This window comes from Bubalus kerabau, chromosome 7, assembly GCF_029407905.1.
Source record: "Bubalus kerabau isolate K-KA32 ecotype Philippines breed swamp buffalo chromosome 7, PCC_UOA_SB_1v2, whole genome shotgun sequence".
NCBI classification, from domain to species: Eukaryota; Metazoa; Chordata; class Mammalia; order Artiodactyla; family Bovidae; genus Bubalus; species Bubalus kerabau.
In genome coordinates, this window is record NC_073630.1 from 94,122,310 (window position 1) to 94,141,084 (window position 18,775).

Below are 18,775 nucleotides of genomic sequence, written 5' to 3' on the forward strand. Positions count from 1 at the left end.
GGTCCATCCATCTTTGAGTGCATATCAGGGTTTGGGCCACACTCCAGGAGACAGTAAAACACCAGATCCTCTCCTGGAGCCTCTGGTGGTGAGTAGGGTCTTGCTGCACATGGTTCCATCCACAGTTGTCATCTTCCATCCAGGTCTAGTTCTGAAAATGAGCCCTCTCAGTAGAGAGGCTAAGCACAGCACTGAGGGTCCCTTATGGGGAAATGGGTTAAGAATCCCACAATAGGGAAAGTGGTTCTCAAAGAGAGCTGTGCATCCAAGGAATGGTGGCCTCAACGCCCATGAAACCAGGTAGACTTCAGGGCTGCAGATTCTACCTCTGCACGTCCAGCCTAGAACTTGACTTGAGTGAGGAGCAGCTTCATTCTCATTTCCATGTCTGTAGAGGACAGAGATCCTTCAGTTCAGTTCAGTTCAGCCGCTCAGTAGTGTCTGACTCTTTGCGACCCCATGAATCGCAGCACGCCAGGCCTCCCTGTCCATCACCAACTCCCGGAGTTCACCCAGACTCACGTCCATCGAGTCAGTGATGCCATCCAGTCATCTCATCCTCTGTCATCCCCTTCTCCTCCTGCCCCCAATCCCTCCCAGCATCAGAGTCTTTTCCAATGAGTCAACTCTTCACATGAGGTGGCCAAAGTATTGGAGTCTCAGCTTTAGCATCATTCCTTCCAAAGAAATCCCAGGGCTGATCTCCTTCAGAATGGACTGGTTGGATCTCCTTGCAGTCCAAGGGACTCTCAAGAGTCTTGTCCAACATCACAGTTCAAAAGCATCAATTCTTCGGCACTCAGCCTTCTTCACAGTCCAACTCTCACATCCATACATGACCACAGGAAAAACCATAGCCTTGACTAGATGGACCTTTGTTAGCAAAGTAATGTCTTTGCTTTTGAATATGCTATCTAGGTTGGTCATAACTTTCCTTCCAAGGAGTAAACGTCTTGTAACTTCATGGCTGCAGTCACCATCTGCAGTGATTTTGGAGCCCAGAAAAATAAAGTCTGACACTGTTTCCACTGTTTCCCCATCTATTTCCCACGAAGTGATGGGACCGGATGCCATGATCTTCGTTTTCTGAATGTTGAGCTTTAAGCCAACTTTTTCACTCTCCTCTTTCACTTTCATCAAGAGGCTTTTGAGTTCCTCTTCACTTTCTGCCATAAGGGTGGTGTCATCTGCATATCTGAGGTTATTGATATTTCTCCCGGCAATCTTGATTCTAGCTTGTGCTTTTTCCAGCCCAGCGTTTCTCATGATGTACTCTGCATATAAGTTAAATAAGCAGGGTGACAATATACAGCCTTGACGTACTCCTTTTCCTATTTGGAACCAGTCTGTTGTTCCATGTCCAGTTCTAACTGTTGCTTCCTGACCTGCATACACATTTCTCAAGAGACAGATCAGGTGGTCTGGTATTCCCATCTCTTTCAGAATTTTCCACAGTTTATTGTGATCCACACAGTCAAAGGCTTTGGCCTAGTCAATAAAGCAGAAATAGATGTTTTTCTGGAACTCTCTTGCTTTTTCTATGATCCAGTGGATGTTGGCAATTTGGTCTCTGGTTCCTCTGCCTTTTCTAAAACCACAGAGATCCTTAGACTCTAGGAAATCTGCTCTGATGCCATACGTTTTTAAGCTTGCAGTTTTAGTGTAGTTTTTGCTGTTTAGGAGATAGCTTGAAAGGCAGAAACAGGATTAAAGGGTAGAAATGATAATTAATGAATACGAGTGGCTCAGACAGCAAAGAATCTGCCTGCAATGCAGGAGACTGGAGTTTGATTCCTGGGTCAGGAAGATCTCTTGGAGAAGAAAATACAACCAACTCCAGTATTCTTGCCTGGAAAATCCCATGGACAGAAGAGGCTGGTGGGTATAGTCCATGGGGTTGCAAAGAGTCAGACAGGACTGAGCACACGCACATACACCGCACACACACACCACACACACACACACCACACACCACACACACACACCACACACACCACACACACACACCACACACACACACCACAAACACCACACACACACACCACACACACACACACACCACACACACACACACATACACCACAAACACCACACACACACACACACCACACACACACAAACATAAAGGCCCACAAGCATTAACATGCATGAGGGGAAAATAGAGTCAAATTGCAGCTGTCAAAAGAAAGCCTATATAAAATACAAAACAGATTTCTCTTCCTGTTTGCTTCATCCATATAGCCTAGATACCTGGGTGCCTTGGTCAGAGCACTCAATACTTATTTGTTGAATTGGACCTAGACAAACAAAAACTGAATTTTTTAAAAATAAATTGCTAAGTGATGCTGAAAATTTAAAATCAAGAGTAGGTTGCCATTCTACTGAGTGTGTCTAACTTACATCTCATGGCTCTGACCAAGGTGGGCCAGCTCGTGTAACAATAACAAGTCCAGGGTCCCTGATTGTTGTTGAGGGGTCTTTGTTCTACTTCCTCAGCCTGCTGCAGTCACCTAGTCACAAGTGTATTCTTATCAAGACTGTGTTCTTGCACTCTTGGTGGGAATGTAAATTGATACAGCCACTATGGAGAATAGTGTGGAGATTCCTTAAGAAACTAGGAATAAAACTAGCATATGATCCAGCAATCCCACTACTGGGCATATACTTGAGAAAACCATAGTTCAAAAAGACACGTGTACCCAATGTTCACTGAGGCACTGTTTACAATAGCCAGGTCATGGAAGCAATCAAGATGTCCATCAACCAATTAATGGATAAAGAAGTTGTGGTACATACATACCATGAAATATTACTCGGCCATAAAAAGGAATGAAATCGGGTCACCTGCAGTGAGGTGGATGAACCTAGAGTCGGTCATACAGAGTGAAGTAAGTCGGAAAAAGAAAAACAAAAATCATATATTAACCATATATATGGAATCTAGAAAAATGTACTGATGAACCTATCTGCAGGGCAGGAACAGGGACCCAGACATAGAGAACAGACGTATGGACACAGCGGGGGAAGGAGAGGGTGGGACCATTTGAGAAAGTGACCATGTGTAAGACAGATAGCTAGTGGGAAGCTGCTATATAGCATAGGGAGCTCAGCCAGTGCTCTGTGATGACCTAGAGGGGAAGGATGAGGAGATTGGGAGGGAGGCTCAAGAATATAGCTGATACATGTTGTTATACAACAGAAACTAACACAACATTATAAACTAATTATCCTCCAATTTGAAAAAAAAAAGACATGCTGAAAATTGTCCCACAAGCTTTCTGAACTGTTTTTTTAATAAGGTGGAAAAATACAAATCACATTTAGCTTTTTTTTTTTTTCCTGATACATTCTGTGGGTTTTTGAGGCAGCTCAGCCTAGAGAATACGTCCGGGAACGCTGACAGGTCCAGTTGCTCATTGCTCTGTTGAAAAATGTCAGGGGTGCTCCATTCCTGAGGCTCATAGCTGATGGCAGGAGGAGGAATAGTGTCTCTTTAAGGATGCCTATTGAAAATCATTATCAGATTAAAGAAGGTGAAGGCATTTGGACCCAGGTTCCAATTAAACAGATCCACATAATAGCCTAGTATTTATTGAGCTCTTACTTTATGCTTGGCATTGTGATAAGCATTTTACGGGGTCTGTCATCTATACTGCTAATAATGCAAAGTCTGAAGAATACCTTAATCCCCAAAGGCATGTGTTGTTTATTTAATAGGAAGTCTGAAGTTTGGCATTCTAGTCCTGTCACGGCAAGATCAATAGTATCATCAAGGAAAAAGGTTCTTTCTGTCTTTCACTTCCATCTTCCCCAGTGGGTTGACTTTCATCCTTGGCTTCACAGGATGGTTGCCACTGTGCCAGACATCACATCTACATTAAAGGGAAGAAGTGGGAGGCACAAGTAGGCACTGAGAGAATTTCTCTTTCTTACATATTCTTTTTATGAGGAAGTGAAATTTCTCCAGAAGCCCCTTAGCCTATATCTTATCAACCTCATTTTGTGGAACTGGGCACACAGACATCTCTGGGTACAAAGGAGGCTAGGAAGGGAGCATTTCGCTTTTATAGTTTCAGTAAGGAGGCTAGCAGAAGGGGATTGGGAATGACTATTGGGTTAGTCAATCAACAGTGTCTGCCTTATATAGATTATTTATTTAACCCTCACAATAACTCTGTGAATGGAAGTACTGGTATTATCCCAAGTTGGCAAACGAGATGATCCCCTTCTCCAAGGGATCTTCCCGACCCAGGGATTGAACCCTGGTCTCCTGCATTGCAGGCAGTTTCTTTTCCTTCTGAGCCACCAGGGAAGCCCTTATATTACAATAGCTCTGTGAATGGAGGTACTGTTATTATCCCAAGTTGGCAAATGAGGAGATAGTAATTAACAGGCTTGCCCAAGGTCATGCAGCAAATAAATGGTCTAGCTAATATTAGCTAGATGGTTAAGAAGACAGGTTATTGAGTTAGACTACCTTCTAGGTTTTGAATCCCAGTTCTACTTTCCAGTTCTATATACTGGGAAGTTATTTAACCTCCTTCTGCCTCAGTTTTCTCACTTGTGAAATGGGGGTAATAATAATTATCCTAGGTTTATTGCAAGGATTAAGTTACTTAATACTTGAAAAGTATTATAGGTATTAAAAGTATTACAGTCTTAATGCCTTTTAATAAGCATTAGAGAAATGTTAACTAAGAAGCTATGAAGCAAGCATCTTCATTTATAATAACCCTAAACTGGAAATAGCCCACCTGTGCACCATTGGTAAAATGGATTAATAAATCGTGGTGCTGCTGTGCTATGCTGGGCTGTGCTGAGTCGCTCAGTCATGTCCAACTCTTTGTGACCCCATGGACTGTAGACTGCCAGGCTCCTCTGTCCATGGAATTTCCCAGGCAAAAATACTGGAGTGTATAGCCATTCCCTTCTCCAGGGGATCTTCCTGATCCAGGGATCAAACCTGAATCTCCTGCATTGGCAAGCGGGTTCATTACCACTGAGTCACCATAATTTGGTAATAAATGGTGGTATATTCATGCAATTGAGTGCTATCAGCAATGAGCAGTGATGAGTTGTTAAAACACAGCAACATAAGAGAGTCTCATGGTGAGTGAAAGAATCCAGACAGGGAAGAGGACACGCCGCATGCCTCCATTGATGTGAAGTTCAAAAACAGGGAAAGCTAATCTCTAGTGATGAAAGTCAGAACAAGTTTTCTTCAGAGGATTATGTCTGTGAGAAAGTATGAGGGAACTTTCCAGGGTGCTGGAAAGTTTCTGTATCTTGATCTTAGTGGTACTTATGCAGGTATATATATGTGTGTGTGTGTGTGTAAAAATTCACTGATTATGCACTTAAGATGTATGCATTTTATTATGCATATGTTATATTTCTATTCAATATTTTAAGAGGACACGAAATTTTTTTAAAGAAACTAGGAATCATAACCATTTGTGCTGACTGGCATCTTTGCTGAAAACCCTTAGAAGAAAAATGTTGGCAGGAGGAGAAAGGAGGCCCACCAATATCATGGGTCATTCGTCTTCTCTGAGAAAGCTCCCACCACCCCCTCCCACAGCCCAGGAAACTTGCTCTGAGTCATATTCCCAGTCTGGGAGATGCGTCTGCACTGGAGCCATCCCTGCCCTCTTGCCTGACTCCTAGGTGATCAGTGGTCAGCTTTGGTGGTGAGACAAATGGGAATGCATTTCATGGGTATTTCCCTGTGAGTAGTCAGGTTGCCTACAGATTCGCCAGTGAGAATGCCTATATGGGTTAACTTGGAATCCCCCCACCAACCAGGACTGCCCTGTCAAGGGCAGATTTCCAAGAAGGCATGGATGGGGCACCCACTGAGCTGGAGACAAAGTGGTGGGGAGAAGTGGTCAAGGACATTTAGTCTGAGAAAGCACCAGGGTGGCCCCAGCCCTTTGAGTAATTCCTAGCCTCCCAAAGGTCCTCGGAAGGAAACGGTTCAGAATCAAAGCAGACCCATACTACAGACTTTCTTAAGTTCTGATACTTTCTAGTTGCTGCAGAGTATGAGAAATGACTTGATTGTGATTTGGACCTAGAGGGCGGAGGTGGGTGGAGGAAGGCAAAGGAAAGGGTGTGACCTTTGTCCAGACAAGAAACCACTGCATTTTGTGACACCTGAACACAAAGACTTTTTTTTTTTTTCCTTTTCAATTTCACAGGAGAAATTTTTTTGGAAATTTCAGTAACCTACTGAGCAAACAAGAGAATGATGGGGAGCTGGATTGGGCCCCTGGACCACAGGGTGTGGCTCGCAGTGGGCATGGGGAGGAGAGACTCACAGCCTCAGCTATGGGTCACCAGAGGAGGGGCTGTCTTTGTGGAAAGCCAATCACCACGGATCACTCAAGATGCTCCCTGCACACTCCCTCCCTCCCCTCTGCCTTAGGAATGCCTGAAAAATCCCTTCAGAAAACCAAGGCCTGGAGGAACGAAGCCTTCCCACCAAGGCTGCTGAGAAACGAGTCCGGGTCAGTCTCCATCTTCGGTTCAGTTGAGCCCAGGTCCAGCTTTGATCAGTGCTGCCCCAGCACATCCTTGGTCCCCCTAGTGTCCGGTCACCAGAGGGATCCCCCGCAGAAGGCTGCAGGGTCCGGGTGGACCACAGGCTGGGCCACAGACACGGCGTCCCAGTCTGTAACAGGGACGCGTTCTCTGTGTGGGCCTCTGTGTGCACTCTTGCCCTGGGATCCACACGTGTTGGGACTAGGCCCACTGCAGAAGGCAATGCTGTTGTTCAGAAGATCCCCCTTGACCTGAAGGAGGCATCAAATCATTTTCCTCTCCCATCCCGCTACCCACCCTGTACCCACCTTAACCACAAAGCAGCCGAAGAGAAGGCACTCGCCCTCCCTATATCGTCTCTCTCTCCAGCTCGCCACCCTGAGACACCCCAATATGGCTCCTCCAGAATTTCGGGTGTCTCTTGGCATCTGTGCTCAGCACCGCCTCCTCCTGAGGCTGATCACCACAGTCTACCTCCAACTTAAAGGTAATGACTTTAGGGGAGCATTTGACTGACAAAGATAGCTGCTGCTTCTTGTGAGAAGAAAAAATTTTTTAAATGATGTACTGTATTTTTTTCTTCCCCAGAAAGCACAACTTTCTTCACAAATGTTATTCTGTCAATTAGCATGCACAGCCCCCACAGGGAGCTTGGTGAAACATGAGTCCAGATAGAGAAGCTGAGTCATACTCCATGTCTGTGGGTTCCGATTCAGTGGCTGGAAAACAGAAGGTCTCTTCCTCTTTTGGGACAAGAACGGGATCTCATTTCCACCAACGAAACTCTCAGGAGGATGTGGCTCTTCTCCTTCAAACAAGCGTCTTCTTAAACACAGTTTGATGGCTTTGGGGCATATACATTTTGTCTAGACATATGAGAGCTCTCAGATACCATATGGTTGGACCAGACTGATTAGTAATGGTTTTGCAGATGTTAGATGAACCTTCTGGAGTGTTGGGTACTCTTAGCAGCCCAACCAAACACACCATGGGGAATTTTTGTCACTGTGAGGAATCCAAACAATAGCTTTGCTCAACCTAAGCAATGATAAGGCCTAGTTTATATGTTAAAGTATACATATTGTTTTAAGATTCTTTTGTACTCTTTCTCACTCAGTTCAGTTCAGTTCAGTCACTCAGTTGTGTCCGACTCTTTGCGACCCCATGAATCACAGCATGCCAGGCCTCCCTATCCATCACCAACTCCCGGAGTTCACTCAAACTTATGATCGTCGAGTCTGTGATACCATCCAGCCATCTCATCCTCTGTCGTCCCCTTCTCCTCTTGCCCCCAATCCCTCCCAGCACCAGAGTCTTTTCCAATGAGTCAACTCTTCGCATGAGGTGGCCAAAGTACTGGAGTTTCAGCTTTAGCATCATTCCTTCCACTCAAACACTTGCTAAAGTTTAGTCCATTCAGTGCCAGGATGGTGAGGCCCACCTGTGTTTGGGCCAGTTGATTGACAGGCCAGCATTTCAAAAGCTGGTGACTCTGGTCTATATCATGCACAAAAAGAAGACATCCCTGTTATTGCCAAAGTGAAAACAAGCAAGCAAAAAGTATGTTTAGAGAGCCATCCAAAATTTCCTCAGAGCTGGTAGTTTTTATGGAGCTTAAAGACAAATCGAAAGGAAGATGCATTTCTGCTATCAAGGCCCAACAGATAAGCCAGAGAACATTTTCATTTTTCAAAGGGTAGAAAATCCAGGGTTTTACTGAATATTTATAAAGCACTTTCTCTGCCAGGAACATGAACAGCATGCTGTGGTCCCTGTTATTAGAGTTCCCAGTCTGATGGGAGACAAGCATCGGGAGAAATGACTCAGTATAATGTGTGCTACGATTAGCCACACAGAGGAGAAGGGCTCATTCAGGTTGGGGAATCTTCATAGAGGAAGTAAAGCTCCAGAGTTCTCAGGACTGGGGTAGGGTGAGGGAAGCCAGGGTGGGAAGAAGTACAGACTCAAAGGCTGGGAGGAGGAAGACAGCCAGTGTTTCAGAAATGTACACTGATTCAGATTACTAGAATCACAAGCCTCACCAAGAACGGGGTTGGGAGATCATCAGAGGTGTTATGTGCTGTGCCAAGGACTTCACAGTTTATCCTGAGGCCATTAGAGAGCCTACAGCAGGATAAAAGGGGAAGAAAAAGGGTCACATGGTCATGTAATTTTTTTAAAGCCCTCTCTAGTGACCCACCCTAGAGAATGTATTAGGGGAGATAAAGGAAAACCGGTGTTTGTTTGCCTTTACAAACAGGGGGCCCAGGCTTCAAAGACATCCTTGCATTTCCCCGTAAGTACAGTGAGATGGTTATAAGATCAGCCTGGAGCCAGACAGTTTCAGGTTCAAGCTCCAGCCATGCATGTTCTAGCTGCATGACCTTAGGGCGGATACATAACTTTTCTGATATTCTGTTTTGTCATCTGTGAAAAAAGATAACAATGGATATTACGATTGAATGGGATGATGCATGTGAAATGGTCAGCACAGTACCCTTCTAGTGTCCTCAGCTCATTCTAGCATTCATTTATATGTTTATAGTTGAACTCCTATTATGGATCAGATAATAAGGATATGTGAGGAGCAAATCCACTACAGCCTCTGTTCCATGTGAATCTTAGATTCTAAAGGGGAGTCACGCATTAAACAAAGCTTCCCATAAGCAAGTATGTAGTTACGTGACAATTTCAGTGCTGTGATGTTAAAATACAAGATGCTCTGAGCATGTAAGGGCTTGAGGCTGGAGATGGGGGCATGGGGGTTGGGTTTAGCAGGAGAATCAGCAAGGGCTCTTAAGCTAGCACTGGCAGGATGAACAGGAGATTCTCAGGCAAGCATGAGAGGGAGAGCTGTTTGGGCAGAAGGAATAGAGTACAGTGAAAAGTCTGATGTGTTTTCGGGCCTGGTGGGGAGCAAGGCTGAAGAGGCAGACTGTGCTTGGATCCCAAAGAGCCTTCTAGATCTCAGTGGGGTCCTGGAGTTTTATCTTCTATGCAGGCTTCCTTTCCTCCCCTCAGCCCTGCAAGGGGAGTGACATGGTCCAGTTGGCCTTGACTGTTAGCAGTTCCTTAGCAAGCAGAACTTCAGCAGGGCTGGGACCTCTGCCAGGCAGGCCTGGCACGATCCCCCGAGACCATGGGCAAAGGCACCCCTCAGGCTGACTTGGCAGCACAGGAGAGGGCTTGACTGTATTTTGATCAAATTTCACCGAATTTGCCAAAGCTTTGTCACATGTTTTCTCAGGTACTTAACAAGCCAAGGGCAGGAGAGGACATGTTGGGGGGGCTGGGGGGTAGAGAACAGGTGAGCAGCACAGGCAATCAGGCCACCTGGGACTTTGGCACTGGCCCAGTTTGCTGTTCACAAGACCCAGGAAGACACCTGTCACCCAGGTGACAGTTCAGGGCACTCCTTGTCCACCGGCTGCCAGTGTTGCCGCCCTGTGTTCTTGACACCCAGGCGGGCAGGAGGCAAGAGCACATGCACGGAATGCAGACTCTACCCTGGAGCATCTTGTAATTCCCTTCAGCACCGGGAGAGTTGCCTACATCTCCCAGCCATCAGCCGCCAATCTCTCCTCCTAGCAACGCCGGAAATCCCAGCTCAAGTCAGACATGGTTTTTTTGTTTTCACACATTAAAGGACAATATACAATGGAAACATAATCTATCCAACAAGAGTCTGCTTTTCTTCTGAGCAACAATCTGTCAGCTAATGTATTTTTTTTTTTTTTGCTTTTTAAAATTTTAAAATTTATTTTTTTTAATTGGAGTATAATTGCTTTACAGTGTTGTATTAGTTTCTGTTGTACAACAAACTGAATCAGCTATATGTATTCATATATCCCCTCCTTTTGAGCCTCCCTCCCACCCCATCCCCTATCGCACCCCTCCAGGTCATTACAGAGCACCGAACGGAGCTCCCTGTGCTCTACAGTGGTCTGTCTTACAGAGTGAAGTAAGTCAGAAGGAGAACAACAAATATCGTATATTAACGCATATGTATGGAGTCTAGAAAAATGATATTGATGAACCTATTTGCAGGACAAGAATAGAGACTCAGACAGAGACCTGATCTGTGGACACAGAAGGGGAAGAAGAGAGGGCGACAAATTGAGAGAGTAGCACTAGAGGCTGTTCTTGCCACAGAAAACGTTCAACCCGACCAAACTCCAGGAAGGACTTCCGTTTGTACATTTACAAGGAAGAATTTCAGATTAAGTCATACTTCTAGCCATCATAGCCCTGGATCTCTCACTTGAGCCAAGTATAAGCGATTTCCTTCCTTGAGTCACTCCGTTTCAGACACGTGAGCCTGTCACTGCCTGGGCAGGGACATGGTGTGTGGCAAAGTCACCTCTAATTTAGAGAATAATAGATCCAGTGTCTTCATTCTGTTTACTCTGCCATTTTCTCAAGAAAATATTGGCACTAATTCTTTTCTTCAGAGGAAAGTGGCTCTACTTTGGGTGGGAAAATTTATGGGGCACTGCATTATTTTGGGGGGATGTTTGTTTTTTTCTGGAGAAGGAAATGGCAACCCACTCCAGTATTCTTGCCTGGAGAATCCCATGGACGGAAGAGACTGGTAGGCTACAGTCCACGGGGTCGCAAAGAGTCGGACACGACTGAGCAACTTCACGTTCTTTGTTTGTTTGTTTTGCTTTTTTTCCATTTTAATGACTTCTTCTGAAATATAGTTGATTTATAATATCGTGGTAGTTTCAAATATATAGTTAAGTGATTCAGTTATACATATATCTATTCTTTTTCAGATTCTTTTCCCATATAGATTATTACAAAATATTGAGTATAGATCCCTGTGCTAATAGGCCCTTGTTGGCACATTATTTTAACTTCTTGGCTTATTTTAACATGGGCTCCCCCTTGCTTACTCTGTAATGATAGTTGCCAAAGTATGTTCTACAGGCCTTTTTGAGGTCTTTCCGAGACTAGGCACAGAGTGGTGGTGGGGAATTCTAATTCTGTGCCTGTCTCTACTTGATTTTCTTCAGGCAGCACTGCCCAACATCTCCTCATAGATGTGTAAGGTCAATTACACCACTTCCTCTTCCCTGTCTGTTCCCTCATTTATCCAATGAGGGGTCATAATCATGTGTCACCTAGACCTTTTCTTTAGCACTAAAAATAGTTTTGAAATCCTGGGATACATCCTTGGCTGTTTGACTTAATCAATTTGATCTTCCTGTGAAAACAAAAGTCCTACATATGAGAAAGCAGAAATGTTGTTTTCTTAGACTGTCTCAGTGATTCTCAGTGTTGAAGCCAATGTGATAGCATTTGAAGATGGAGCTTTGGGGAAGTAATTAGGATTAGACGAAGATGGAGCCCTCATCATGGGGTTAGTGTCCTTATAAGAAAAGACACCAGAGAGCTGTCTCCACACCTCCCAGCAGACACTGAGGAAGGACCATGTGAAGACACAGCTAGACGGTTGCCACTTACAGGCTCAGATGCAGCGCTCTTGCTAGAACCTGAATTGGCCCACACCTTAATCAGACTTCTCAGCCTCCCAACTGTGAGAAGTAAATTACTATTGTTAAAGCCACTTAGTCTATGATATTTTTGTTCTGGCAGCCTGAGCCAACTAGGACAGCAAGCATTCTCTAGGGTAGTCATGGCACCTGAGCTTTGGATATCTTCAACCTGAAAGAAGACCCAGCCTCACGTACTCAGAGTCATATGGAATGTACCATCAAATTAGGCAAATCAGAGGCTTTAATGCCTTGTTCACGTGAAGATGACCAGTGTTGGCCCGCAACTTCTACGCATTGTTGTTTGTTAGGGGTAAGACTCATCTGAACTATACCATAAAATACTTTAAGTGCTAAGTAGGTAGTCATGGGAAATGAACAACCACCACATTCCTCTTTGGAAGCAGGAAGGGCAGGAGTTATGAAAGTATATTAATCAGGGTTAAACAAGAAAATGGGTGTCTCCAGCCACCACACTTATTCCTGGAACGTGTCCTTTTCAGCACTATGATGATTGCCGTAGTACAGCTCTTAGCTCCCCTGGAAATGACAATGCAGCTGTCAGCCCGGACATCATATACTTTACTGGCATCTTGTGCGTTCTCATCCTTTCCAAACCAACTCAAAGGTCATCTCTTCTGTGACTTTTCTAAATGTCATTTGAAAATGACTTTGTACATTTTCGCATTCCATGGTCCCCATACCGTAGAATGGTATTCATCTTTCATCTATTCATCTTACCTTCGGTCTCCCATTGCAACTTGCTTTTACTTCCATAATGTGCTGATCATATCATATTACACAGAGTTGGGTGTCCTTTCTGTCCTGCTAAATAGTGAATTCTCTAAGTGCAAGGTCAGGGACATAGAAACTACTCAATAAAAGCTTGAATGATTGAATGAAGTTGTGCTCCTTTGTATATAATAGATGACATTGCTCATTCATGGCAGATTTCCAAGACTGACTTAGCTGCCAGACAAAGTCTCTGTCTACCTCCATCTGCACATCTATTATATGATATTAAATAGTAGTTAAATGTTGTCCATTTTTTTTGGCCTCGGAATCTTTAATGAGTCACGGGAGCTACGAGAATGCAGAGCCAGTAGGTTCTAATGTCACATAGGAAGATTCAATGTTTTCATAATATTTGTTCCAAGCATTGTTTGGTCCCTGTTTCAAAGACCTCATGACCTGCATTCATTCTGAAATTGTTGAGACTTCACAGCTGCCAAAAGTCCACCACTGTAACGTGGACTAATTTGGGAGGTCTGTATCCCTGTTTACTAAAAGAGTAACTCTCCTATAGTTCATGGTCTTCACCAACTCCTTTTAAATAAAATAAAACCAATTATTTTGACAACAATCAAAGTGTTCAATTCACTTAAATATTGAGAAAACTGTGTTTTCAGGTTAGATTCTGTAGCACAACTTTCCATCAGCTTCTGAGCCCATCACACAGCTGAATGCCTACATCCCTCTGCATCCCTCTTTTCTCCCTTCCTCTGTGCTAAAATCTAGCCCATGTTTTTTTCCTTATGCATCTTGATCATGTTTGGCTGTTACCTAATGCTACCCCCAAGGAAGTCACCTCAGAGTTTAGAGAATTAAATAATTGCAGACCTAACAAGACTTTCCAGGTGGTGTAGTGGTGAAGAACCTGCCTGCCAATGCAGGAGATGTAAGAGATGAGGGTTCAATCCCCAGGTGAGAAAGATCCCCTGGAGGGGTCATGGTAACCCACTCCAGTATTCTTGCCTGGAAGAGCCCGGCAGGCTATAGCCCATGGAGTCACGAAGGGTCAGACACAACTGAGTGACTGAGCATGCACGCACTAACAAGACACAAGGCATCCATGTATGCATGGCAAAGAACAGAGGCTGACATTTTCAGCAAGGTCCCTCAAATAACAGCAGGTAGGCAGCTAGACCCAGGCAGCCGTGGTGGATGTGGCCATACCCAGTGATGCATAGAAAGGAGTAGAGAAATGTTGGGTATTTTTTTAAATGAAGTTCTTAAGTTAGTTCATTTTTACACTCTCCTTCTTTACCTCCCTCCTTTTTTCCCTCCCTCCCTCCCTTATTTCTTTCCTTTCTCCTTCCCACAAGTACTTATTGAGCAATTACAATGACCTAGGCACTCTTCTAGGCCTAGAGGAAACAACAGTGAGTAAGACCAGGTCCCCACACCATCATGGAGCTTACCTTCTGGTGGAAGAGAGGTATAATAGGCAGATAAATAATACATAGTTTCAGGAAGAAACAATTTTATTTTATTAACTTTATGAAAAACAAAGAAGAGCAAAAGATGCGGTGGTTCCTCAAAACATTAAACATAGAATTACAATGTGTGGGGATTTAGCCACTAAGTCATGTCTAACTCTTGCAATCCCATGGACTGTAACACACCAGACTCCTCTGTCCATAGGATTTGCCAGGCAAGAATATTGGAGTGAGTTGCCCTTTCCTTCTCCAGAGGATCTTCCCAACCCAGGGATAGAACCTGTGTCTCCTGCTTGACAGGTGAATTCTTTACTGCTGACCTAATAGACAAAATTCCATTTTGGGCCATAGACCCCAAACAATTGAAAGCATAGTCCCAAACAGATATTTGTGCACATATGAGCGTACACTATTCACAATGACCAAAAGGTGGAAGCAGCCCAAGTGGCCATCACTGGATGAATGAATAAACAAAGGTGGTGTCTGCAATGGGATATTATTTAGCCTTCAGAAGGAAGGAAATTCTGGCATGCGCTATAACATGGATGAACTTTGATGATATTTTGCTAGTAAGTGAAATAAGTCCGAAACAAAAGGACAAGTATTGTATGATTCTATTTATATGAGGTACCTAAAGCAGTCAAATTCAAGAGATATAAAGTAAAATGTGGTTTCCAGGGACTGGGGAAAGGGGAAAATAAAGAGTTATTTTTTCACGGGTACAGTTTGGGAAGATGAAAAAGTTCTGGAGATGGATGATGGTGATTGTTGAACAATAATGAAAATGTACTTGGGGCCAATGAACTATACACTTCAAAAATGGTTAAAACATTAAATGTATATTTTAACACTAAAAAAATTTTTTTAAACCTTGAAAAAAATAAGCAAGGGGCTGAAATACGAATGACTTTGGCTAGGACTGTCTGGGAAGATTCGTCTAAGGAGGAGGTTAACATTTGACTAGAGATTAATCAGAATGATGAGAACATGGAATGATGAAAGGGAATAGTTTTGGATTTTCTTCTAAGCATAACCTTGGAAGGGTTTTGATCAGTTTAAATCAGTTTGATTTATCACTTTAAAATATTACACTGGCTGCTATGTGAAAAGTAGACTGAAACAGGAGGAAATCTGGAAGCTAGCAGACCAATTAAGAGATGGTGGCAGTTGTCTAGACAAGTGACTGGTGGCTCAGGTGATGTTGAGATGATAAGGGAGGTGGCAAGGAGTGACTGGATCTAGGTACAGTCATCATGATTTGCTGGTGGTTGGATGGAGGAGGGGCAGTGAGGGAAAGAGATGCATTAAGGATGATATTTGGATTTTTAACTGAGTAACTGATCGAAAGGCCTTGCCATCCACTGAGATGGAAATGACCAGGGGAAAAGCTTGTTGGGAAATGGTAAGGGGTGTGGAGGGGCAATCGAGAGATGTGCTACATAAAAAGTGAAATCATAAACTCAGTGTCTAGCATAGTACAAGTACATAGAAGCCATTTATTAAATATTTGAGTAAATGAATGAAACTGAATGGGATAAATGGAGGTAGGGAGGACAGAAGAAAGGAAAACTAATTCCAAAATTTTATAAAATATGAAAAAAATGGCAAAACAACATGAAGGTAAAGACCCCAGGCTCAAATTTGGGAGAACCAGGTCCTAGTCTCAGAAAATATTTCCAAACTTCAGATTCCTTCCTCTTCTCAGCTTTTAATCGGGGCCCTCCCCCTTTCTTCTTTCACAGGAAATGTGCTCACACCTTTATTCGCCCAAGAGGGCAAGCCCATAATCCTTGCATCCCTGTGCCGGGTTGCAGAGCTCAGAATCCTGAAGCAGGGAGCAACCAATCAGTGAGCACCCGTGGCAAGGAAGAGCCAATCAGTGAGCTCCACCAGCTTTGCCCTTCCCCAAACCCATCACATAGGCTGGGCATCCCCGCAGGCCTTGTGGAACAACCCCTTTAACAGTCCAGACAGATTCTCATAAAGTCGCTTCAGCAGAGCATCTCAGTATTTAAGGGCATGGCTTTAAGCAAGCAGAGACAAGGCTAGTTCACGCCATGTATTGGCTGAACTTGTGCATACTGACCCACTAATTGCTCCTGCTGAGCTTTCAGGCTGGTTCCTACTGATAGTCACCAAGGGAGGAGAGAGCAATTAGTGGGATGAAAATATTTTTAAAGTCACCTTCACAATTACAGAGGCACAGTGTAAAATGAGAAAGACCTGTGAAAATACTGTAACACAGCCTTGCTGTGCACTTTTTCACACATTAACCACTTTTGTCCTGGCTCTTCTACAGGGCTGAGGCTACAGAGCGTGTCTGCATCCACCCCTTCTACTGATTCTCTTCTGGCAGAGACCACCACACCGACAGCCATCTGGACCAGCTCTCCGCAAAGTCCTCCTGCCTCCCCTACCAGTGGCCCACCCAACAGCTCAGTCCTCCTAGATCCAACACCTGTCCCCACATCTCTACCCACAAAGAACATCTCCACAGAGCCCAGAGAAGAGCAGTCCACCAGCCCTGCCTCCAACTGGGAGGGCACAGACCCTTCACCAACAAGTGGTGGGGTCCACTTAACACCCACGCCTGAGGAACACAACTCAGACGCTCCGGAGGCCGGTGTGCCCACTACAGGATCGCAGCCCCCTGCTGAGTCCCCCACAGTCACCTCCCCTCAAGCACCAGCCTCATCACCTTCACCCCCATCAACCTCACCACCTGAGGTTCCATCTGCCTCCATCAGCACCAGCCACAATTCTGCTGAGACCAGCACCAAGCCCACAGGAGCCCCAACCACACCGGAGTCCCACACGGAGGAGCACAGCTCTACTCTCACACCTACTTCACATGCCTCGTCTGAGTCAGTGCCCACGGAGGTCACGCCTCAAGCAACAGTGCCCCCCAAAGTGACCTGTATACTGATAGACATGGAGACCACCACCACCTCCCCTGGGGTGATCATGCAAGAAGTGGAGCATGCGCTAAGTTCAGGTGAGTCTCTGGCTAGAACACATGTCTTTGACAACACTGAGATACTAAGAATGCTGTTCAGTTAACCAGACACAATGGATTGAATTTGAATTTTGGAGTGCAACACCTGAGCTGAAGTTTAATTTGCAAGAATTTCCACACGTGCAAACTTTACTCTCAGTCCCTTAATAATTTCCCCATGATAGTTCATTAACTCTGGCCAGTCTATATGATTTGTCTTCACATATGTCACAGGGAATGTAAAGGAATGAGACTGGGTAAGCTAAGGGTTAACAGCTTACTGACTTTGGATGGAGCTTCCTAGGTTTCAATTCCCACTGCTGACCTTGAGCAAGTCATTTCATCTCTTTGTGCCTTGTTTTTCCTCATCTGTAAAACTGGGATAAAGAAGACTCTATCATACATGGTTCTTGTGGAGATTAAATGAAATGACATATATAAGTGCTTAGAATAGTTCCTGGCAGGGAGTAAAGTACTCAGGAAATGTCAGTTGTTATTATGATTGTGCTCGATGTTTTAATGCTGTATTTACCTCATGAAAACAGTCAAAGAAAGTAGAGCGGGGGTGGAGAGAATGCTTGTTATTTCAAGTCACTGATATATTTCATGAGAAAGACAGTAAATTCTATTAAACATCACATTTGTTTTTATTCTTCCAGCCACTCATAAAGTTGGTATTAGTTTTATCTTGATTTTGCAATCTTGGAAATTATGACAGAGATTTAGGGTCTTTTCTGAGGTCAGATGCATCTGACATGGAAGTGAAATCTGTACCCTTTGGGGTACTGGGCAGGAAAAGGCCTTAGTGGGAACACTTAGCTTCTTGATTAAGAAACAGTGAATTAAGAACAGCCAGAAGGTGAAAGAGAAAATGAAGCTTTAGCTCCTTGCCTTGGTCATCCTGCCAGGGACATAGACTCAGAGGGGAATATTTGTGATTGACTGAGCCAAACAGGACCAGCTAGGGTCAAAGAAATGGTTGTGACTGAGGAGAAATTAACATCTTCTAACAAACAATGAACAACCACTGTGAATGGAAATCGTGGTAAACAGTGGAGCTGGGGAGAAACAGAACTAAGATTGACAAGACATAACTTCTCATAGAAGAGCTCGTAGTTTACTAAGGGAAAAAGTCCAGAAGACTTGCAAATTCTTATTTCAAAGGTCCAGCATATATCAGTGAGAGTCCCACCAAGAGTTAGAGATATTAATATAATCAAACTAGGATAAAGGAGTGAATGACAGAGTTACAGCTGGGGCATGAGAACCCCAGGGCATCGGAACTGCAGAGCTGTCATAAGTCAGGCCTTGGAGGAGAGAAGGGTAAACCAGAACCCAGAAGGCGAATCCTGTAGAATAGACCACCTCAGCAGGGGCAGTGACTCGGGCGAGGGACAAGGCTAACTCAACGTTAACTTCTGGAAGTGAAGGGGATCAATGCTCTGCCCTCTCTCTCCCCTTGCCCTCTGATATACTGCCAGATGCCAAGGACGAGAAGCCCACTGTGGTCCACATAGTTC

The 18,775-nt window shown here is 44.3% G+C and overlaps 1 protein-coding gene across 1 annotated transcript in view; it reads left to right on the plus strand.

Annotated features, from left to right (window-relative positions):
- PARM1 (prostate androgen-regulated mucin-like protein 1) overlaps nt 1-18,775 on the plus strand; it is a 124,395-nt gene that overhangs the window by 63,688 nt on the left and 41,932 nt on the right. The window contains exon 2 of the mRNA XM_055588800.1: nt 16,560-17,255. Within this exon, the coding sequence (XP_055444775.1) occupies nt 16,560-17,255 (696 nt within the window). The remainder of the gene's footprint in view (nt 1-16,559; nt 17,256-18,775) is intronic.